Raw genomic sequence first — 25838 nt, 5'->3', positions numbered from 1 at the left:
CAGGCCCTCTTGTGCAATAAAATGTGTCTGTTTTCCACAATATTGAGGGTCAAGACAATATTTTGGGGACCCTTTGGCATTTAGAATGACAGCACTAGTTTATTAAATAATTTCTGGTACAAAGTCAACCTTTACACTTTATTTTACCTTTAACAAGAATAATTCATCCTTGTTTAACATCTAATTTTCTTATGAACTAGTGTCATTGTGACAACATTAATAAGTTTTATTACGTAATTATTGCAGTGATATATTTGTAATATCTTGATGCGTCAACATTCTGTTTGCCTTTAAAGAATATGCAAGATAAATTGTGGGTTTCATAAAATAACAAACAAAGAAGGTACAAATCAATCAATTTATATGAAAAAAAATACGGTAAGATGTTTTCAAAGACAACATCAACTGTAACAGACATCAAGACATCAACATAGTCAACGATCTGTTTAAGGAGTACGAATGTAGGACAAAACACAATGAGTACCAACCGCCGCGATACACGCCATCTCTGGTATACAACAATGGAGTGTAGTACATCACGTTTTGGGGATAAATCACTATGTACACCATCTCCAATGTACACAACAATCAAGTGTAGAGAAACACACGCTGGTTACCATTGATATTCACAGCATCTATGGTTATTAACAATAGAGTGTAACACGTGCTAGGGACAAATCACTACGCAAGCTACTATCTCCAGCACACAACAATGATCATGAAAGATGAAGTATGCGCAACTGTACATCAAAATTATGTTGGTATTGGTTGTCAGGTTAGTAATATATAATAATTGGTTTTTTATGCAACTTGTCATGAGCTATTAAACAATATTGTGTGCAACATAAACAATAGGAGTTCATCTTGATCATTAGGAACATATTGCTTTATAGAATCATCTGCCATTATAATTTGTAGTTCACTCCAATACTTTATCAACCATTTTAGCAGGAACTGATATTCAGTGTATGTAGGCAATAACATTATGTGAAAAAATGTTTAAAACTTAATAACTTGTATAATGCTAACAAATTTAGATTTAATCATGCAAACCCTGACTTTGGAGGCATGTGAAAAGCTTTAACATTCTAAACAAACTACATACTTAAACATGTGCATAACAAATACTTTGCTAACAAAGTTTCCAGCTAGTTTGGTCTTAAAGCTAAACATACAACTTATTTAAACATTGAAGAAGTAACAAATCGCAAAAAACTCGTGGTAAGATTTTGGTACAAAATAAATATATCTGATTAACAACTCGTTAAACTCTACAATATACATGACCATCTAATATGAGGAAAAGAATATAGAATTATAAACCCTTTGCATGCTGGGAAATTTGTCGCCTGCTAAAATGTCGTCTGCTGAATTACTTAAATTAGCATTTTCTTCGATTTTTTCAAAGAATACCATCAGGATAGCAAACAGTTTGGATCCTGATGAGACGCCACGTTTTGTGGCGTCTCATCTGGATCCAAACTGTTTGCAAAGGCCTTCAAAGTTCGGTTCCAGCACTGAAAGAGTTAATGGGAGACATAAATAAATTAATAAATGGGAGACCTAACGAAATGTAGTAAGTACAAAATATACATTTATAAATGGTTTTGTATTTATCACTAAATTACAGAATTGAGAAAGTTATCAAATATACATCTGCCTGACTAAACATAAGGAAACAACATGTCTACAATACAGCATGAATTGGTAATAAACAAGAAATTGAGTTATTTTGACCAATGGGTGAAACAATATGTACAGATACTGTTGGACTTTCACTGGACAACTGAAAGTTGACCTGAATGAAGGTTATGTTCTTTACATAAAGGTAGATGGATGTAATAAAGCTACTCATTTGAGAATATATGCGAGAACATTAAAACAAACTTACAGATTATAGCATTGACAAAGAACAATATTGCTAGAAAATAAAACAGATAGATGATTATGCAAGAGGAAACGTCATCACCCAAGAGTGACAAAAACTCCTGTGTAACAATCAATTTTATTTTTTCATTTCTTACTTTGACGTTGCTCTCAAAGGAAATCGCAATTCAGCACTTTGTTCCTAATTTTTTTTTTCTAAAATATTAATAGACATCTGTTTGTTTTTAATAACATTAAAATACATATAAATAAAACAATTTCACAAAATATTGTCAAAAGTACACAAATATATAATGAATATACCCATACAAAATGATTACAAAATCATTTTTTTAGGCAAAAGAGGTGAAAAAAACATGGGCAATTTATATTTATATACATGAAATATACACATGAATAAAGTGTGAAGACACAGCTGCACAATGGTATGGCCGAGGAAGAAACAACAATGATGCAGTAACATGATAAGGTTGATAAGGTATCAGAAACATGTCATTCTTTGTAGACGATTGTAACACGCACAGTAGCTGACATTAAAACATTATTTAGTGCATTACAATTATAACACAATTACAACAGATAACAAATATATGGGCATAGAGATTTTATGCTAGAATTCTAACATATATTAAACCCTTGTTTAGTCATACTGAGAAATAAATTAACATTAATTGTGACCTCTTTGTTACTAAAATCATAATCTTGTATAAAATAACCTGCGGATCTACATAACAATAGCTTTGTTAGAGAAACACAAATATAGATAACCATAAACATATTCAATAAAGTGAACATCAGCATCCACTGTAATTGATATTAAATGTGAAGGAATAAGTTCAACAATAGCAGCTTGAACTTCGTTCCTGATCTAGTGACCAAGTTTTTTACCCCACTTAGACAAAGTCTGAACTTAGCCAAGCTATCATCAATACGGACAAAGTTTCCTAAAGATTGGGCAATAAATATGGCCCCTATAAGTGTAAACAAGCTTTTTCTTTCATTTGGTTCAGCACATTAGTTTTTGGCTCCAATGTGACCAAGTTCAAATTCAGCTGAGATATCTATAGGACAAATATTCTTACCAAGTTTCAAAAAGATTGGGCAATAAATATATCATAGTTTTGACCACACATGAACACAGTAGAGATATCATTGGGCTAATTAATATTCTGACATAATTTCATAAAGATTTGGCAATAAATGTGGCCACTAAAGTGTTCACAGACTAAGAGCTAATATTGACAACAAACAACAGACAAAAGGCAATCACAATAGCCCACCATCCAAGAGCAGGCTGTGCTCAGGTGAGCTAAATATAGCCCACCATCCAAGAGTAGGCTTTGCTCAGGTGAGCTGAATATAGCCCACCATCCAAGAGCAGGCTGTGCTGAGGTGAGCTAAATATAGCCCATCACCCAAGAGCATGCTATGCTCAGGTGAGCTAACTATAGCCCAACATCCAAGAGCAGGCTGTGCTCAAATGAGCTAAATATAGCCCACTATCCAAGAGCAGGCTGTGCTCAGGTGTGCTAAATATAGCTCACCATCCAAGAGCAGGCTGTCCTCAGGTGTGCTAAATATAGCCCACCATCCAAGAGCAGGCTGTGCGCAGGTGTGCTAAATATAGCTCACCATCCAAGAGCAGGCTGTGCTCATTTGAGCTAAATATAGCCCACCATCCAATAGCAGGCTGTGCTCAGGTGAGCTAAATATAGCCCATCATCCAAGAGCAGGCTGTGCTCAGGTGAGCTAAATATAGCCCACCATGCAAGAGCAGGCTGTGCTCAGGTGAGCTAAATATAGCCCAACATCCAACAGCAGGCTGTTTTCAGGTGAGCTTAATATTACATATTGCATGTGTGTGAAAACAACATCAGTTATGCTGTTGATACCATCCATGAAGCAGAAACACTGTCAGAAAGAGTTTGCGACATAATAATGACAGGGTAAGAACATAGACATAAATAACAGCCATAAATAGTCTGTATTTGGTTAATGAAAAAGCATGTCATAGATTTGACATGCCAGCAAAATGTCTAGACTGATAAACAGCCTACAATAAATCAATGCTCATTTATAAATTAAAAAGATAAAAAACTGTCTGCCCTTTCAGAGAATGGTCACATTTTCTATTGATAACTGAGAATTGTTTAAATTATTTACACAGAACCAGAGCCCTAATAAAAGATCAAGATCTTTAAAAGTTATCAAAGTTGAAAGAAGCCATTATAACTAATGGTCCTCTAAAACGTTTCTTAGGAGCAAATAAAAAACCCTGGAAAAAGAAACACACATTGGGTGAATTCAAAAACTTGCATTTGAAATTTAAGAAAGCATAGGAATTGGTCAATGATTCAGTACTCTTTCCACACCCCATTCTATCTGATTTGTCCGTGTCACATCCATAAATGTATCATACTGTATCTTCATCTTCACAGTAACATGGCATTTGACTAACTTTACATACATTCATACAATTCTAAATAAAATACTACATAAACTTCAGGTACATGAAAATCATCTTGGATTTCAACACAAAATATACAATTTCTTGAAATATATGTACACAATTTTACTGTCACAAAAATGCGTGATTTGTCTCATTTCAATGACATCACCTTGTATAATTTTAACAAAACGTTTATCCATTTTTACCTTTACAATAATTGTAATATATAACCTTCTTGAAATACTGCATAAGCTGATGCTTCTGACAATAACAGACGATTTGTATTTTTAAACTCTATACGCATGCAAATAATACTTATTAACAAACAATGAACATCGTAACAGGAAAATCACTTAAGTGAGGGACTTCAATTAAGGACATAGGGTAATGTCACTTCAACTATAGATAAAATATAAGAGCCCTCTTCTAGGAAAACAGGACTCAGTGCATGTGAGTAAAGTGTTATCCCAGATTAGCCTGTGCAGTCACCATAGGCTTATCAGGGACAACACTTTCAGCTTTTATGGTATTTTTTTGTTAAAGGATGTCTCCTCTTAGGGAAAATCCAGTTCATCTTAGCACAAATCCAGTTTAGACTGACCGAAAGTTTCACCTCTGACTAGCCTCAGCTGATTGCACAGGCTAAATCTTTGCTAACATGCATTAAGCCCTGTTTTCCCAGAGCAATTCTCATATTAATTTTCCATGCTGGAGAAACACCCTCTGTGGAATTGATGGGAGAGGCATGTTGAGCTGTACACACACTGACACTGCATCAAATGTGCTGGCAAACTTTTGATACACAATGACCTAAACTATCATTTTGTTCTTGATTTTCATGGATGAGTTTTTCATTCAGTAGGCACAAAGTGTCTACTAGAATTTAATGTTTACTTCACTATCATAAGAAGTTTTAGAACTTTGACACATTTCATAACATTGGCACACTTTAAACTAAAATATGCCATGAAAAGTAATGCTTCCTGGCAATTGTATTGTAACCATTTGTTTCATGTTCAGTGAACTGCCACACAATTGCACTATGTAAATATAACATTCAGAATATTCACAAGACCACAAGGAGACAACTAAGACTATTGTATGCATATGATAAGTATTACTGGCAGTTTGCCAATAACAAAACACTTACTACTGTTGTTCCGATTTATTTATATAAAAACTTCTTTGAGTTTCTATGAATAGAAAGTTTTCTTGCTTTTGCACATGCACTAAACTTTTTTTATTGTAGATCTCTAGCACCGTTATTTATTATGAGAAATTTGCTTAAATTTTGGCAGCCATTTCTTCAGTAACGAAACGTCTGGTGCAATAATGAATAATGTAACATCATGGTTGTTCACAAAGTTAAGGGGATATGTAAAAAAAAGGTGTTACACTGTAAATGGGTGACAACTAAGTACATGAGTGAAATTAAATCTGATTGTTGATAATTTTTTCCCAAAAGAATCTTTGTTTCACCGATAATTATAGAAGCAACATCATAATAATTCATGAATAATGCACATCAATATTACTCCATAATGTCAGGACAATGAAATCTGTATTTGCATGGACCGAGACCACCACCACCATATTCTCCAAGGGTTGGTTTCCACCCGGATCCATTATTCTTGTGAATAAGATTTACTTTGAAGACAAGTACAAAAAATAAAAATAATCTTACAACATCCACATAAAATATCATTGTAGAATGTTACATTTTGATCTAGTTATATACCCCCGAAACTAAAATGTTACAAGTTGAACATCATATATAATTGATTGTAATAACAATGACCAATTATTTTTCAATATTTGTCTTATATAATATAAATAATGGTTGTTGTTTGCTTTTTCAACTGTTTGCTGTGGTCACATGTAAAACAGAAAAAATAACCCAACGCTCACAAACAATATAGATACCACCTCTGGAAATTCGCTCACGGTTGCACCGCTATTGGAGACAGACCCTTCATCTGATTTCAAAGCCATTTCTTTCACTACATAAACATTGCTGATAAACAAATTAATGTTATTGAATCTATATTGATTATACTTACAGGCACTATTCGATTTAATGCTGATGCTTTTGTACAGATATTGATTTATCATCTAGTCTAAGAGTAGTTAGTGAGACATATGCAAATCTGTCACTCAAGCTTTTGGGGGATAAAGAGCATTATTGATGACTTATTTTATGGTCAGTGTATTCCTTTTAAAAGCTAGGATAAAAAGATGACGTAATGATAATATTTTTTCAAATATGATAGCGGTAAGAAAAATTCATTGGGGAATGTTCGTTATTGGCAACTTGACAGTAACATATCAACCAACTTGTACAAGTAGCTTTCATTCCATATTGATTTGTACAGAGTGGTGATTGTCGTGACAAGCAACTAGGATAAACAATGAATTAACCATCTGTATAAACATCTTAATTGGACTTGAAAAACAAAACTCTAATTTTCAGTTCTCACTTAATTTTTCAAAAATGATTGCAAAACATAAAATCCATTCTACATACTAGTGCATTGATGCATAATATTATGCAGTAAAGTTAAAAGTATTGTCATTCACTGTTTGAGGTGTTTGTATGTTCTTACAACAGAAAGTGGCATAATTATCAGTAAGAATAGCTTTCTTGATACCGGACTGAAAGTAAAAATGAACAACATAGAGGGCTTTTAAATTCACAATCAGTTGGTTTTGTATCACCAAATAGTTTATGTTTCTGTCAGGTTTTGATATTTATTGTCACCTAAATCTGCTTCCATTAGTCCAAAGAATCAATATCATTCACAACTACCCATCTTATGTTCAGCAAGATAGTCTGACATGTCCACACCTCTCAACTTGCTGAGTTAGGATCACACTGTAAAAGTCGTACAATTGATGGATCACTTTTGGCTCCCTCTATGAATTCCGCTAAGGACAGCTGACCATCAAGATTTTTGTCCATCTGTCGAAATATTTTGTCTGTGCGCTTTTCAGGTGTGGATTCGTCCTCGGGCATTTTCATCACAGTCCCCACCATTTTGTAAATTGCCTGCAACATGAAAGACAAAAGTACTTTTAGTCTTTGAAACCATATATCAAGAAACAAACACTTGCACTCTTTGAAACAAACAACTTAAAAACTTTCAATGTTTGAAACTATACAACCAGAAAGAACCAATCACATGCAGTCTTTGAAACCATACAACAAATAAATAAGCACTTGCAGTTTTTTAAACAATACAACAAGAAAAAAACAAGCATGTAAAGTTTTTAAAGCCGTACAATCCCAAAAACATGTTAAAAGCACTTGTCAACAGATTGTCGAAATGACAATTTTCCAACATTTTGGCAAGGATTCAAACATAAATGAAACTATGAATCAGGGAGCATAAAAGCAGTAATACAGCTTTGCTTAGGCGTTATCATCATTTGAAAATCATAAAATTATAAGGCATTATGAATACAAAACCATTTAATCGTTAAGAATGATTCTTTTGTTTTGGTTAATTTTGGTTAGAACACATGGATCACTTATATAAAGTATACATTTTTGTAAATACCGGTATGTTACATTCAAGTGGTTGGGACAATAGCCTTTTACTCAAAAGGACACTGGTTTAAAACCTGTTTATGACAAAAAAAAATTCTTTCTGAAATTAAGCTCTACAGTTCTGCAGTAAAAATGTAGCAATTTTAGGAATTTACTGACAATTCAAAAAATGTCTTTATCTTTTAACAAGTCGCTTTACCAGAATTATTGTATAATCTGGACAATTTAAAAAAGATTGTGAGCTGTTAACTCAATATACAAGTAATGACAAGAATGATACAAGAGAGGAGGCAGTGATTTTTTTTGCTAAAAATTACCGCCGATTTTCGGCTGCTTCCCAATCGCAAAAATCAACGTTTTTTTCCCAAAAAGCTGACCAAAATTTCCCCAAAAATAAATTATTTAAAAAAAAAAAAGAAGTCTCTTATGACTTATGATTTCTTAACTCTAGATCTCAACTTTTTATTTAAACTCCCTGCAAAATATATAAATTTAATTTAGTCCTTTTTGTCGATAAATAATTCCCAATTTGCAACTTTTATCAATTAAAACAATCCCAATTTGACCAGACTCCTTTTCCCAAAATGGCTAGAAAAACCCTTGAACATGCACTTAAAAACAATTTTAATTCTGTTACTTATAATCATATTTATAATGCTTAATTTTTCCTAATTTCATCGTTTATCGCACTATTTTTCCCAATTTCATGGTTATAACGCTAATTTTCCCAATTTAAATGGCACAGGCTGTAACAAATAAAAGCAAAAAAAATCACTGGGAGGGCATACATGCCAGAAGTCCCGATCTCGGCGGGACAGTCCCGCTTTTGGGCCCTTTGTCCCGGCGTCCCGATATGAGACGATTTGTCCCGACATTCGTAAAAAACGATGTAAGGTCTATAGGTTCCCAATAAAATACGCTATTCCAGCTCTGTTTCGCTAACACTTACCACTGCTAATCCCTTTATTGCCCCAAATTAACAATCCGATTCTACTTCTCGTGTGTACCAGTGTTGTTTATAACACCTTATCAGCGATTTATCGGCTAGTTATTGATTTTATCAGACATTTACACCACGGTGGTCTTCAAGATAGTGGTCACTTATTGCTATCGATAGTTTGTATTATAATGATATAAATGTTGAAAATGTGTTTGTTTTTGTCTTTTTTTGAAACGGTTTACAAAACAATTGTTTTGTAAAATTATTTCTACGTCATAAATGAGTCTTTTACATTCAATGTTTAGTTCCAAAATAGCGGGATAATCCGAATGTGCAATATACCAAAATCGCAACAAACAGTCCAATAAGTGATACCCATCCTGTCTAGTGTAATTGGGTGTAATTGTAATAAAAACTACGAGGTGCTTTGCATGACAGTTTGACCCTACTCCAATTAAGCTAAAAACAACGAGGTGCTATGCATGACAGTTTGACCCTACTCCAATTTAGCCGCGACAATTGACTAGTAAGTTTACTGTAACCCGTACTGTCAGTGTGCTGGATAGCCTCCCCTGCGTTAATGTTTGCCATTGAAAGTAATATAATGAGTATTGTTGTCGTAATGTTCCAGATTTTGTTCTCTAAAAAGATGAATATTACCTTCGTTGTTAGCTATTGTCTTATTTAATAAAACTGTTATTGTTATGTTTTGGATTTCATGCTTCATATCAGATGTTTTATGTCTTGAATAAAAGTATCAAGAGTTTTTGTTAGTACTATACTGACTACAGTAAAGGTGGAATGATAGATCGTTTTAGGTGTCCTGCTTTTTGGTCAATTGTCCCGACAATTTTTTATGGAATGTCCCGCTTTGGACCTAAAAAATTCTGGCATGTATGCTGGGAGGGTAACAATTTTTCAATGATTTAAACCATTTATGCCTAGTGGACTCTCCCAACCTTCTAAATTGGATCAATTTATTTCCAAAATTAGGGATGTCTAGTATATTTATTTCTATATTTAGAATATTTCTTACAGAAAAGGCCAAGGCCTTTTTTCTAGACGCTAGGCATAAATGGGTTAAAATACATGTATTTTATAGACACAAGGTTATTGGGAATAAAGTCCACATTTTTTTCATGGTAATATATCTTGAAATAAATTGAAATTTCACATGCAACAAACATGCAATGTCCAATAAATCACAAATTATTTAAGCACTTCAAACACATTTGCTAGATGGCAATGATTATTTCTAAGCTACAAAAATCTGTCATTTTTTTATATTGATTATTTTATTGACCGAGTCCTTAAGGCAAAATACCCAATAGCCATGGAATGTCAGCATAAGTCTAAAGGTAATCCTTGATTAATATACATGTCATGGTTCTTTTCCAAACCTTTTCCAAATCCTTGTAGAAAAATAGAAAATAACAGTGCAAACCAATGTGACAAAAGCTATCTAGACAAGGATCTCAGTAAAACTGATGATCATGCTCTCCCGATGGGGAAGAGGACAACGAAAACGAGCGAGGCATGGTATTGTAATGCACAGGGGGGGGGGGGGGGGGTTAGAGGGTTAGGGTAAGGGGTCGGGTTTGGGTTAGCCTTAACCCAAACCTTAACCCTAACCCCACCCCTAACCTTAACACTAACCCTAACCATAACCCAGGGTTATCCCCCTTATACCATGCCTCGCTCGTTGTCGTTGTCCTCTTCGCCTCCCAATGATGCTTTGTCGATATATGGTTTAATTGTGTGGGAAAAAAAGTGACCTTGAGAAAATCTATTGTTATCCTCAGTGACCTTGACCCCAGTGACCTTAAATCTCATCAAAAAGGTAGAGGTCCATGCAAGGTACCTACATCCCAAATATATAAGTGATCGATCAAATATTGAAGGCGCTATAAGAAACTGTAACCTAAGTGTGACCTTGATAAAATCTATTATTAGCCTCGGTGACCTTGACCTTGACCCCAGTGACCTCAAACCTCATCAAAAGGTAGAGGTCCATGCAAGGTACCTACACGCCAAATATGTAAGAGATCAGTAAAATATTGAAGGCTCTATGAGAAACTGTAACAAAATTGTGACTGAAAACTCTATTTTTAGCCTAGGTGCAGACCTTGACCCCAGTCACAACTGTAACAAAATTGTGACATAAAAATCTATTATTAGGCTCAGTGACCTTGACCCCAGTGACCCCAAACATCATCAAAAGGTAGAGGTCCATGCAAGGTACCTATATGCCATGCAAGGTACCTATATGCCAAATATGTAAGAGATCGGTAAAATATTGAGGGCGCTAACGGTAGCAAAAGTGTGACGGAAGTAAGTAAGGAACCCCAAACTGGCAACTATATACTCCCCATATATATATATATATATATATATATATATATATATATATATATATATATATATATATATATATATATGGGGAGCATAAAAATGAATATGCCCAAATATTAATGTATCATTTTCAATCCAGCTTTCTGCGTGACCATTAACTTTATTTATTGACAATCTAATACTATAAACACCTGAGGAAAAACAATGTATGAATATCCTTTCATAATTACACATAAATAGATTCATGTTATCTTCAGCAGCACCTTCAATGCCAGCAAGAGGACCACAAGGTTGGACAATATAACTTTTCAATACAAAACAAGAAATGTGTTTATCAGAAACACTATGTCCCGTTCTGCGCCGCATTGACTTCTTTTTTTTTAACCTTTAACCTTGAAGGATGACCTTGACCTTCCACCACTCAAAATGTGCATCTCCATGAGATACACATGCATGTTAAATATGAAGTTGCTATCTTCAATATTGCAAAAGTTATGGCAAATGTTAAAGTTTGACCAAACCAACAGACCAACGTACAGACCAACAGACAGGGAAAAAACAATCATGACCCCACTACAGTGGTGGGGGACATAAAAATATGGTATTCTGAGTATCAATGCTTAGGAGAGCAACATGAACTAAACAATTTGAACTATTTGGGGCTTGACTACTTTCTTTTAAACATGATTTTCTACATGTAATTAATACTTTTTTGCAGTTTATGTTGTATATAAATGCACAATGTTTCATTAAGTTGATGCAACATACTAAATTCTGAATAGCAGCATGGTTGTGGGATATCCATTGGTGCACAAGTGGATACCCTGGCAAGTGAAGCTGAAACTTAACATTTGTGGGTAAACCTTATTTTATATTTTTGATCGATGATACATTATAGAAAATGTCTACCCTCAAAGTTGGTATTTTCCTTCTAGTGTTTTTAATAATTATTTTTTAAATGACTTATAGCTAAAGATTGTTTTTTTTTAAGGTTTTCTGAGGGGAGGTACGTGTGCTTATGTTTTCTTTATTCCACTTGTTACACCTAAATTGCTATCATGATTTCATCTTTAATTCATTTATATATAAATATACTAAATATGTCTTCCTTAATCATTTTTTAGGTCTATTAGAGCAAGTTTTGTAATTTCATGGTTATCAAAAAAAACAAAAAACAAAAACAAGAGTGTGACTGCCACCTATTGGGGGCATAAACAGAGATGGGTTGGCAACTTGAAATGTCTCAGAATCCATAAATATTCTGTACATTTTTCTTCAACTTTAATCTAACATTAAATGTAAACAGATTCTCACACACAAAAATGGCAGATTCAAATATTCAAATATTTGTCATCCAAACAGCATTTGCTTATTGCAAATATGACTGAAGTAAATGTTGCAAAATAGAATATAAAAAAAGTATTTTTGTCCTTACAGATTACCAAATGTACCAGTCATATGTTGTCATGAAGAATATATTTGCACAAAAACGATAGATATCAAGTTCAGATGCTAGGATCAAATCAATTTCCAGGACATATCATGTCCAAATAAGAAACACACTACAAAAGTAATTACAAAGAACAGAAATCTTGAAATCATCCCAGAGCTGTTCATTTTCACAAAAAAACTACTTTCACTTCATTGCACAATGTACTATCAAATAGACCCATAAATGGCACTGCAACCGGCAATTTCGCAATCATTTATGTCATTCAAGCACAGATGCCGGGAAATTACAAACCTGATTGCACAAATGATTTCATGCCATGAGAAACACAAGAAACCGTCGGAGATGGGTGATGCTCCCCAAAGTTTTTTTTTGTCACAATATTGCACTATATATTCAGATAAAAGGAAACGTCTTGAGGGCACAGTAGTTGGGGAGACATAAATTTTTTTTAGAAAATTTCAAAGGGCCATAACTCTGTAAAAAATCATCCGACAAGAACCCGCTGATAATATGCACATCTCCTCTTGGTAGTGAAGCTTCCCATAAAGTTTCATTGAATTCCGGTCATTAGTTGCTGAGAAATATATAGCCCGGACAAGAATTGCACTATATGTACAGTTAATGGAAAATTTCAAAGGACCATTACTCTGTAAAAAATCATCCGACCAGAACCCGCTGATAATATGCACATCTCCTCTTGGTAGTGAAGCTTCCCATAAAGTTTCATTGAATTCCGATCATTAGTTGCTGAGAAATAGCCCGGACAAGAATTGCACTATATGTACAGTTAATGGGAAATTTCAAAGGGCCATAACTCTGTGAAAAATCATCCGACCATAACCGGCTGAACACATGCACATGTCCTCTTGGTAGTGAAGCTTCTCATAAAGTTTCATTCAATTCCGGTCATTAGTTGCTGAGAAATAGCCCGGACAAGAATTGCACTATATGTACAGTTAATGGAAAATTTCAAAGGGCCATAACTCTGTGAAAAATCATCCGCCCAGAACCGGCTGATAATATGCACATCTCCTCTTGGTAGTGAAGCTTCCCATAAAGTTTCATTGAATTCCGATCATTAGTTGCTGAGAAATAGCCCGGACAAAAATTGTGCACGGACGGACGGAAGGACACACGGCCGGACAGACGAAGCAACGACTTTATGCTCCCCCCAAAATAAATTATGGGGGAGCATAAAAATGCAAAAAACACTGTCACCAGAGAAAATGTTATTGTCCTCTCTATATGTATTATAAGGATTTTTAATTAAAACTTTGAATAGTGATGGAAGTAATTACTTAGGTTAAAAAACAACAGTGAGGTTATTTAGTTGTTTTTTTTAAATACAGTTTAAATAAAACGAGCTTTTTTATTGTCTTTGTTTAAAATTAGCCTTACACAAGCTTGACAGCCAATATGGCCAATATGAAGTGGGTCAGTGTGTATTTTGAGTTACATCAGGTCCTTCCAAGCATGTGGCTGCATTACCCAAAGCATGTGGCTGCATTACCCAAAGCATGTGGCTGCATTTCCCAAAGCATATGGCTGCATTACCCAAAGCATGTGGCTGCATTACCCAAAGCATGTGGTTGCATTACCCAAAGCATGTGGCTGCATTACCCAAAGCATGTGGCTTCATTACCCAAAGCATGTGGCTGCATTACCCAAAGCATGTGGCTGCATTACCCAAAGCATGTGGCTGCATTACCCAAAGCATGTGGCTGCATTACCCAAAGCATGTGGCTGCATTACCCAAAGCATGTGGCTGCATTACCCAAAGCATATGGCTGCATTACCCAAAGAATGTGGCTGCATTACCCAAAGCATGTGGCTGCATTACCCAAAGCATGTGGCTGCATTACCCAAAGCATGTGGCTGCATTACCCAAAGCATGTGGCTGCATTACCCAAAGCATGTGGCTGCATTACCCAAAGCATGTGGCTGCATTACCCAAAAGTGTCCTACCAATCCAACATTTATTTATTTAACTCTTCAGACTCATGAGAGTTGGGACACACTTTTAAATAATGACAATCAAACATCTAGCAAAACATTTTGGAATCTGTAAAGCATTTGAAATTGCCACTTAATTTGGCAGTGTAAAATAATCACTTATGGCTTGACATAAAGCCAAAGTTATGTGTCGGCTGTGTGGTATTATCTACACAACTAAACAAGAGACGTGTTTGTCAGAAACACAATGCCACCTGATGCGCCGCTTTGATTTTTTTCTATTTTGACCTTTGACCTTGATGGATGACCATGACCTTTCAACACCAAAATGTGCAGCTCCATGAGATACACATGTGCATGCCAAATATCAAGTTGCTATCATCAATATTGCAAAAGTTATGACCAAGGTTAAAGTTTGGTTACACATACAATTACAGACACATACAATGACAGACAGGCAGGCAGGCAGGCAGGCAGGCAGGCAGGCAGGCAGGCAGGCAGCCAGCCAGCCAGGCAGGCAGGTAGGCAGGCAGGCAGGCCAAAAACAATATAACACCGATCATTTGATCCGGGGGCATAAAAAGCTACACAAATAAACTCAAACTAAGATAAAGTCAATTGTTGTGTTGTATTTCAGAATGCATAACAAATTACAAATTACTATCAATTTAAATCATTTATAATATCATCATTTCATCTGAAAATCTGGATATAACAGGATTTTGAGACTTCAAGAACAGCACAACATTTTAATACCAGACTGGTTAAAAAATTATTAGCTATAAATCACAAGCATATCATTCTTATATTTATATACATAATCTAAAAATACAAATAAGTCATCATTAATCTTATAATAATACTATTTAATATGAGAGTAATGACATGCAAGATCATAATAATAAGTAGTAAAATGAATGAACTATCAGAGGAAAGTCTAAACTCGTAAGAGTTAATTCAGCCATCTCATGACTTTTACTTTTTATTATAAAAACTGAATGATTCACACACCAGAAGTCACATACTCAAACTAATATTAGTTATCAGAAATAATTTAGAGAACTATATACATCTTTTCTTCAGCCTATGCACATACCGGTATTGATTGTGATAATGAACAAACATATAACATCAGATTTTTTAAAGCTTACATGTTTGCAGACAAGAAAATATTCCGTAAAGTTGCAAACTAAATAGGGAAAGATAGATTTATACATAATTAGCACAAAGACACAGTTTTAGTATAATTTCATTTACAAGCCCAACTGGGAAATTAGTTGTTTTTCCAACATTTCTGTTGAAAATATGTCTCGAGCTAAAATGTTATTATCTTGCTGTTGACAAAATACTCTTAACTTCAGGCAATGCCATAAATTCAGGCATGATTGCATTTTCTCATTACTTGGAAAACTGGTTGGGTCCATAGAGATTTGAGTTTCAATGGAAATGGAAAACATTTTGATTTTCAAGACAAACGGACTTCAAATATTTCCCATAATTACTAACACTGTGAAAATGCAGGTCATTCCCAAGAGGGAAGTGTAATGAGTTTGCAGTCTGCGACGAAATATATCTTCTGTGCCTTGTGACACAACTAGTAGTCACATATTGCAGCCATGAAGAAGATGCATCAGAAAACAAAACACATGTAATATTATAAAGACCACCTCATCCTAAAAAATCTGGCATGTGATGTTACCAACCACACAACAAAAGACTGTTTTAGTCACATGTGATGTTATCAAGACAATCCCACACCATACGAGACTGGTTCAGTAACATGTGATGTTATCAAGACAATCCCACACCATACAAGACTGGTTCAGTGACATGTGATGTTATCAAGACAATCCCACACCAAGAGAGACTGGTTCAGTAACATGTGATGTTATCAAGACCATCCCACACCATACGAGACTGGTTCAGTAACATGTGATGTTATCAAGACAATCCCACACCATACAAGACTGGTTCAGTGACATGTGATGTTATCAAGACCATCCCACACCAAGAGAGACTGGTTCAGTAACATGTGATGTTATCAAGACCATCACACACCATACGAGACTGGTTCAGTAACATGTGATGTTATCAAGACAATCCCACACCATACAAGACTGGTTCAGTGACATGTGATGTTATCAAGACCATCCCACACCAAGAGAGACTGGTTCAGTAACATGTGATGTTATCAAGACCATCCCACACCATACGAGACTGGTTCAGTAACATGTGATGTTATCAAGACCATCCCACACCACAAGAGACTGGTTCAGTAACATGTGATGTTATCAAGACAATCCCACACCATACGAGATTGGTTCAGTGACATGTGATGTTATCCAGACCATCAAACACCAAGAGAGACTGGTTCAGTAACATGTGATGTTATCAAGACAATCCCACACCATACGAGACTGGTTCAGTAACATGTGATGTTATCAAGACCATCCCACACCATACGAGACTGGTTCAGTTACATGTGATGTTATCCAGACCATCACACACCATACGAGACTGGTTCAGTAACATGTGATGTTATCAAGACAATCCCACACCATACGAGACTGGTTCAGTAACATGTGATGTTATCAAGACCATCCCACACCATACGAGACTGGTTCAGTAACATGTGATGTTATCAAGACCATCCCACACCACAAGAGACTGGTTCAGTAACATGTGATGTTATCAAGACAATCCCACACCATACGAGACTGGTTCAGTAACATGTGATGCTATCAAGACAATCCCACACCATACGAGACTGGTTCAGTGACATGTGATGTTATCCAGACCATCACACACCATACGAGACTGGTTCAGTAACATGTGATGTTATCAAGACAATCCCACACCATACGAGACTGGTTCAGTGACATGTGATGTTATCCAGACCATCACACAACAAGAGAGACTGGTTCAGTAACATGTGATGTTATCAAGACTATCCCACACCATACGAGACTGGTTCAGTAACATGTGATGTTATCAAGACCATCACACACCATACGAGACTGGTTCAGTAATATGTGATGTTATCAAGACCATCACACACCACAAGAGACTGGTTCAGTAACATGTGATGTTATCAATACCATCCCACACCATACGAGACTAGTTCAGTGACATGTGATGTTATCAAGACCATCACACACCACAAGAGACTGGTTCAGTGACATGTGATGTTATCCAGACCATCACACACCACAAGAGACTGGTTCAGTTACATGTGATGTTATCCAGACCATCACACACCACAAGAGACTGGTTCAGTTACATGTGATGTTATCCAGACCATCACACACCACAAGAGACTGGTTCAGTTACATGTTATGTTATCCAGACCATCACACACCACAAGAGACTGGTTAAGTTACATGTGATGTTATCCAGACCATCACACACCACAAGAGACTGGTTCATTCACATGTGATGTTATCCAGACCATCACACACCACAAGAGACTGGTTCAGTTACATGTGATTTCATCAAGACCATCCCACACCATACAATAATGGTTCAGTCATATGGGATGTTATCAAGACCATCACACACCATAAGAGACTGGTTCAGTAACATGTGATGTTATCCAGACCATCACACACCATACGAGACTGGTTCAGTAACATGTGATGTTATCCAGACCATCACACACCACAAGAGACTGGTTCAGTAATATGTTATCAATACCATCCCACACCCAGAGAGACTGGTTCAGTGACATGTGATGTTATCCAGACCATCACACACCACAAGAGACTGGTTCAGTTACATGTGATTTCATCAAGACCATCCCACACCACAAGAGACTGGTTCAGTTACATGTGATGTTATCCAGACCATCACACACCACAAGAGACTGGTTCAGTTACATGTGATTTCATCAAGACCATCCCACACCACAAGAGACTGGTTCAGTAACATGTGATGTTATCCAGACCATCACACACCATAAGAGACTGGTTCAGTAACATGTGATGTTATCCAGACCATCACACACCATAAGAGACTGGTTCAGTAACATGTGATGTTATCCAGACCATCACACACCATAAGAGACTGGTTCAGTAACATGTGATGTTATCCAGACCATCACACACCACAAGAGACTGGTTCAGTTACATGTGATGTTATCCAGACCATCACACACCACAAGAGACTGGTTCAGTTACATGTGATGTTATCAAGACCATCCCACACCATACAATAATGGTTCAGTCATATGGGATGTTATCAAAACCATCACACACCATAAGAGACTGGTTCAGTAACATGTGATGTTATCCAGACCATCCCACACCATACGAGACTGGTTCAGTAACATGTGATGTTATCCAGACCATCACACACCATAAGAGACTGGTTCAGTAATATGTGCTGTAATCCAGATCATCCCACACCACAAGAGACTGGTATCAGTAGTTTCAAGTTGTAATAAGTAAAAACACAAACGAAACAGGTGCAAGCAGCAATAACAATGTATTATTAGCAATTATTGGCTTCAGTCAAAGCATGAGCGCAAAACAAAGTCAATAGATCTTTATCCCTGATAAGGTGTTTAAAACAACACTAAGCTGGCTAGTAAAGTATTGATATAAGCATGTAAATTAATTTTTAAATGATTTTGGCGTCTTTTCCGTCGATAAGAATGATACAGTTATACTGTTCTTTTGGCTTATGACAGCCAATAAGCCTTTTATACATGTTTGGACATAACGTAAATGACATGTGAGACCTTTATTTGAAAATATCTCGCAATGAATGTAATACAAACTGTCGCATTTACTGAATGAAGGAGATGCATGAGTAAACAAAAATACTATTGTTGATAACTTGTTAAAAAATAGGAATGAAATTAAATCAATGTACATTATTCTGTATTATTCATTAAAAGTTATTTATGTTATTCTGCTTAGTTATCTGCAATCAGCCTTTGTCTTACACTATGTGCTCACAACTGGGTGGGGTAATGACGTAAGAATACTACCAACTGACAACTGGGTGGGGTAATGACGTAAGAATACTACCAACTGACTTTCTAAAAAGTGGTGATCCCGGAACAGCCGTCTCTTGTCAACAATGGTCACTTTGGCCATTTCCTTTGACTGACCGCTGTTCTCAGTTTTGACTGTATACATGTATCAACCACATTATAAATCACATGTCTAACCTTCTCTGCTATAGTGCAAGTTCCATCAGAGGTAGAATTCATTAGAACTTATGGAGCTCTAAAAAAATGTAGGACACAAAAGAAGAAATAAATCATATGAATATCTTCATGAAGTCCTGGACACCATAGTCATTAAGGCAACAAGGGTGGCATACAATAAGCAAAGAATGTAGGAAACATGCAAATGCCAGCCCTATGACCACCCTCTGGGAGTTCTAAATGCTATAAATTGTGTGCTTGCACACAGAATGTTCCTCCAGGCCCAATGTTCAGACTAATCCATCACGTTTATCACCAGCATTCAATTGTGTAAAGCCTCTTGGCTCTCTAGGGTGCCTTTCATAGGCACCTTAACTATGTCAACCTCAAACTGAAATAGATTTTAATCAACTGAGATTGTCATTTCTATGCCCATCATAGCTCAGGCCAGTCAACACATAACAGAACTGTTAATATCCCCATATGATCTCAAATGCAAATGAGAACTTTACTGGCAGAACTCCTATTTTTGGTGCAAAAATCTTTTTATCAAAATCAGCGCTAGATTTATCCCTTTGATAGCGAGATTGTCCAAGCATAATGGAAAATGGTCAAGGCATTATACCTCTCAGAGTAATTTCATTAAAGCAGATCAAATGTAGAAGAAGAATGAAAATTGAACACAACATGCAGGTAACACTCTTTCAAGACTTGTTTAAAACTCAGTGGAAACAGAATAAGATATGACGATCTGATTCCATCATGTCTACTTATTCATGTGTAACCTAAGGCTATATTAGAATGATTAACCTATGGCTATATGGGATGGGAAACCCGTGGCTTTATGGTATGAGTATCCTGTGGATATATGGAGTGGGTAACCTGTGGCTACATGGAATGTGTAACCTGTGGATATATGGAATGGGTAATCTGTGGAAGCATGGAGTGGGTAACCTGTGGCTACATGGAATGGGTAACCTGTGGATATATGGAATGGGTATCCTGCGGCTATCTGGAATGGGAAGCCTGTGGGTAATCTGTTACTATATGGAATGGGTATCATGTGGCTATATTGCACAGGTAACATGTGGCTATATGGAATGGTAACCTGTTGCTATATGAAATGGGTAACATGTGGTTATATGAAATGGGTATCCTGTGGTAATATGGCATAGTTAACTTGTGGCTATACGGCATGGGTAAACTGTAGCTATATGGAATGGGTAACCTGTGGCTATATAGATTGCTTATCCTATGGCTATATGGGATGGGTAACCCTTGGATAAATGGAATGGGTAACCTGTGGCTATATAGAATGGGTAACCTGTGGTTATATGGAATGGATTACCTGTGGCTATAATAAGTATATGGAATGGGTAACCTGCGGCTATACTAAGCATAAAGAATGGGTAACATGTGGTTATATGGCATCGTTATCCTGTGGTAATATGAAATTTTTTGCCAATCTATCAACAAAAACATTTTCAACATTTTACCGACCTTATATTTTATTGGATATTGTGCACATATAATTTGTATTTGACTCTATGGAAATGATCATGACTTTCCATCAGATAGGGGATTTTGCATTTTGAATCCTTGATTATTGGAAACATTCGAAGTAGTTATTGTTTTAATGAATTATATCATAAAGTTTTGCTGATTATTGAGTTAATTTGATATTTTCATGACAAGTTGTTTATCTATAATGAAACATTTAATTTAAAGACTTAAAACTACGATTTAAAATGTTTATGAGCTATGATATAAATAGCAAATGACGAATTGATACCTGATTTTCCAACAGATTCATGCATTAACATTGACCACTTAGCAATGATATTGAAAACTTATATAATTATGTCCATTAAGAATATAACAAATAACATAAAATGTATAGATGCTTTATTAAGTTTCTCTTTTACCAAAGTGTTTGAAAGTGTTTTACATTACCCTTAAGTATTTCATGTCTACTACCAATAGTCATTTTTTTCTTTAATTCATGTCTGTTTAAAAAAAACAACGCTAGAATACCAGAACTTATTCTTGCATTTCTGAGTTTGTTAATTCTTTACAAAACTGTGTGGATGGTTGTTTTTAACTTGTCATACTATGTAAGGTAACCAATGTAGATAATATCTAAACACATAAATATATTTGACTACATTCATCAAGTTTCTTTGTTGAACCAGTATACATGTATCAAGAAACTATATAAATTCATATTCTTATTGCAAAGCTTAGAACATGTTATATACTGCACAGCCATCATACATGGAGCTGATCTTGAAACTAGTACAGCTAGATTATCCTGTACACCAATCTGTATCAGAACAGGCTTTACCACTTAGTTAACATCTGTAATGTGCTTTATAGATTGTTTCTATAAGAAATATATATATATTTAAAGACATTTCTCGATCATTCATTTAAGAACAACATATTATTTTAACAAGTTGCTGGTAAGAAATTGCTGCAAAATATAAACTTCTTATGGACCATTCCACTAATAATCAATTTGTGCTAGATTTAATACAATGACTTACAGGTACTTAGAATGCATTGTGCTAAGTGGCAACATCCCACAAAATGTAACGGAAAACTCAAAAGCATCCATGTCACATGTATTGAGTAATTAAAACAGATGTTCTTAAAAAGGCAAACTGTATTACTGTTCTGTTTTTTAATTAAATAATCATTTCTGAAATTTAGTTATCCCTACGTTTTTCGGAGAAAAAGTGGGGATATTGTGGTGATGTGCGTCTGTCTGTCTGTCCTGGCCACCTGCTCCTCCTACACTATTAGCACTAGAACCTTGAAACTTACTTGAAAATGGAAGCTATGAGCATAATTATGTGCGACGGTGACAGTGACGGAATTTTGATCTGACCCCTGGGTAAAAAATTATGGGGGTTGGGGCGGGGCCAGGTTAGAGATTTTCACTCATTCTTTTATGTTATTTTTCATTAACTTCTTCATTTCTGCACCGATTTACTTCAAATTAATACTGAGCCTCTCTTATAACAATACGGTCAATCTCAACTATGCATGGTCCCATTACCAACCCTGAGGCGCCCTGCCCACATAGGCCACGCCCACCCAAAATTGCCTTTCACTATAATTTCTTCATTTCTACACCGATTGACTTCAAATTGATACTGAACCTCTCTTATGACAATACAGTTAATCTCAACTATGCATGGCCCCATTACCAACCCTGGGGTGCCCAGCCCACATAGGCCACGCCCACCCAAAATTGCCTTTTACTATAATTTCTTCATTTCTACACCGATTCACTTCAAATTGATACTGAACCTCTTTTATGACAATACAGTCAATCTCAACTATGCATGGCACCATTATCAACCCTGGGGCGCCCTGCCCACATAGGCCACGCCCACCCAAAATTGCCTTTTACTATAATTTCTTCATTTCTACACCGATTTACTTCAAATTGATACTGAACATCTCTTATGACAATGCGGTCAATCTCAGTTATGCATTGCCCCATTACCAACCCTGGGGCTACCCGCCCACATAGGCCACGCCCACTCAAAATTTCCTTTTACTATAATTTCTTCATTTCTACACCGATTCACTTCAAATTGATACTTAACCTCTCTTATGACAATACAGTTAATCTCAACTATGCATGGCCCTATTACCAAACCTGGGGCACCCCGCTCACATAGGCCACGCCCACCAAATATTGCCTTTGACTTTAATTTCTTCATTTCAACACCCATTCACTTCAAATTGATACTGAACCTCTTTTATGACAATACAGTTAATCTCAACTATGCATGGCGCCATTACCAAACCTGGGGCTCCCCGCCCACATAGGCCACGCCCACCCAAAATTGCCTTTTACTATAATTTCTTCATTTCTACACCGATTTACTTCAAATTGATACTGAACATCTCTTATGACAATACAGTCAATCTCAACTATGTATGGCCCCATTACCAACCCTGGGGGCCCCGCCCATAATAGGCCACACACACCCAAAATTGTCTTTTACTATAATTTCTGTATTTCTAAACCGATTCACTTCTAATTGATACTGAACTTCTCTTATGACAATACGGTCAATCTCAACTATGCATGGCCCTATTACCAACCCTGGGGCACCCCTGGGTCAAACATGTGGTGTGGGGATACGCGACGGCCCCTGCCGCGCCATTTCTATTTAAATATTGTTTTGAATAAAATACAACTGGAGGCGCAAAATAAATATACAAGAAAGCAGTATCTGGATTAAAACATCTGTATAACTGTTCATTTAATTATTAGAAAGTCTTATAAATTGCAAGCAAGTTTATGAATACCCCATCAATAAATCTCATGAAAGTATTGCTTACAGCAATCACTCATAGATTCATACAGAGATTTTTATAAGTTTGAACAGCATAATCTAAATTTACTTTTATACAGGGATCTTTATAAGTTTCAACTAGACCATCTCAATTTATAATATGCCATCAGATTTATTGAACCATAAACGTGCCATCTGCAAGAATATTATCTTCCAAGAGACAAAATGTTTATAGTACTGGTAAATGATCTTGAATAGGTCACCATAAAACACAGACTGCCTCATTGGTATGCTCTCAAAGTTATTGCAGACAATAGCAGAGAGGAATAAACCTACTTCATTACAACTATTTATGATGGTCAATAAAGCCATGGGGAACCCATGAGATGGATTTCTCTGTTATATTACTTATGGATCAAACATCAGTTGTTGTCTTTTATAAAAATATTTACAGTTGGTTTCCACGTATAGCGCGCTCCCGTGTATAGCGCGCAGGCTGTTTTTTAAATGCAAAAATGGAGACAAAAATATTTAAAGACAATAAAACCACCGAATCGGACCGAAAATGGCCGCCATTTTACTATTGCACAATCCAATAATCCGGGGCATTGGAAAGCTTAATTAAGCATTCAAAATAGGAAGCGTCATTATGATTAGGAGCATGGGTTGCATAGCACTATACTTTTCTGACAATTTTGTAATTTTCTAGCAAAAGATTAACACAGGGATCATATTTTTTCGGCTTTGTCGGTCCTTTACTGATTGGGGTCATGAAAGACCGATTGAAAATCCCAAACAGTCGGTCCTATTCTGTTTGCTAAAATTCGCATGTCATGAAATTGATTACACAGTGAACATGCTAACATCCCCTAGTTACATTCTTATCTCGATTAGGTGTGATATACCATTCGCTGCAGTCTCTAAACCGGTCAGGACCAGTTTATTGCATGTCATCTTATACACTGAAAGCACGCGCTGTAACTAAACAAAACATGCCGATACATTTTCCACCAGCGTAATAATCTGGAAATAAATGAATAAAAATCGGGGATCTGATCGACAGAACAGCCGAAAGTTATTTTATGGGCGGAACTTCACACAAGTACACAAGAAAAATAATATACATTGTATAAAGCTTTAGTAAAAATCGTTTTAGAATCGAAATAATTTGTGTACTTTATTGTTTGTTGTTGAATAACCACGACCGGAAGTTTAGATGCGTGGTATCAAAACACACATTAATAATATTGACAACGATGAAAAAAGTCAGATAAAACAGCACACAAACACGGAGCATATATTGACTCATCTAGAGTCCGTGCACGAAACAACAATGAAATAGCAAATGATAAAACCAATTGAGAAAACTCGTATTTACCGTTTTAAAAAATGCCTAAGGGAATTTAACTTGTACTTTTGTTATACCACCTTTATGAATGGCAAAATCAATTGTATATATTTTAACGTAATTTGTCATGATTTCGGATATAAATGTTCAGACACATTTTCCCCAGTTAAATCCAGACCGATTGATGTTGCCGGAAAATATGATCCCTGGATTAACAGTCCACGTGCATTTCGTGAAAAACGTGAGAAAATGAGAATTAGAGTACATCGTGTGATTTTTCCTCTGGGAAAGCATGGGCATTACGGGTAAATTTGAATGTCGCATGGGAGACAGGGATACAGTTGTTGAGGTACACCACTGTTGAACGTTCAATATTTATACACACAAAATGCAATTGCATATCTTCACGTTCTCAAGTGTCAGTGTCTCAAATGTCAATTA

The 25838-nt window shown here is 35.9% G+C and overlaps 1 protein-coding gene across 3 annotated transcripts in view; it reads right to left on the bottom strand.

Annotated features, from left to right (window-relative positions):
* Positions 1–344: 344 nt before the first annotated feature.
* The window catches only part of LOC127862284 (neurocalcin homolog), a 114964-nt gene continuing 89470 nt past the window's right edge, over positions 345–25838 (bottom strand). For all 3 annotated transcript variants that reach the window (XM_052401350.1, XM_052401351.1, XM_052401352.1), the window contains one exon: positions 345–7382. In XM_052401350.1, coding sequence (XP_052257310.1) covers positions 7185–7382 — 198 coding nt within the window. In that variant the 3' untranslated portion in view covers positions 345–7184. The remainder of the gene's footprint in view (positions 7383–25838) is intronic.

This window comes from Dreissena polymorpha, chromosome 16, assembly GCF_020536995.1.
Source record: "Dreissena polymorpha isolate Duluth1 chromosome 16, UMN_Dpol_1.0, whole genome shotgun sequence".
In the NCBI taxonomy this organism is placed as follows: Eukaryota; Metazoa; Mollusca; class Bivalvia; order Myida; family Dreissenidae; genus Dreissena; species Dreissena polymorpha.
Note: the sequence above shows the minus strand (reverse complement) of the source record. Positions and strands in the feature narration are given on the sequence as shown.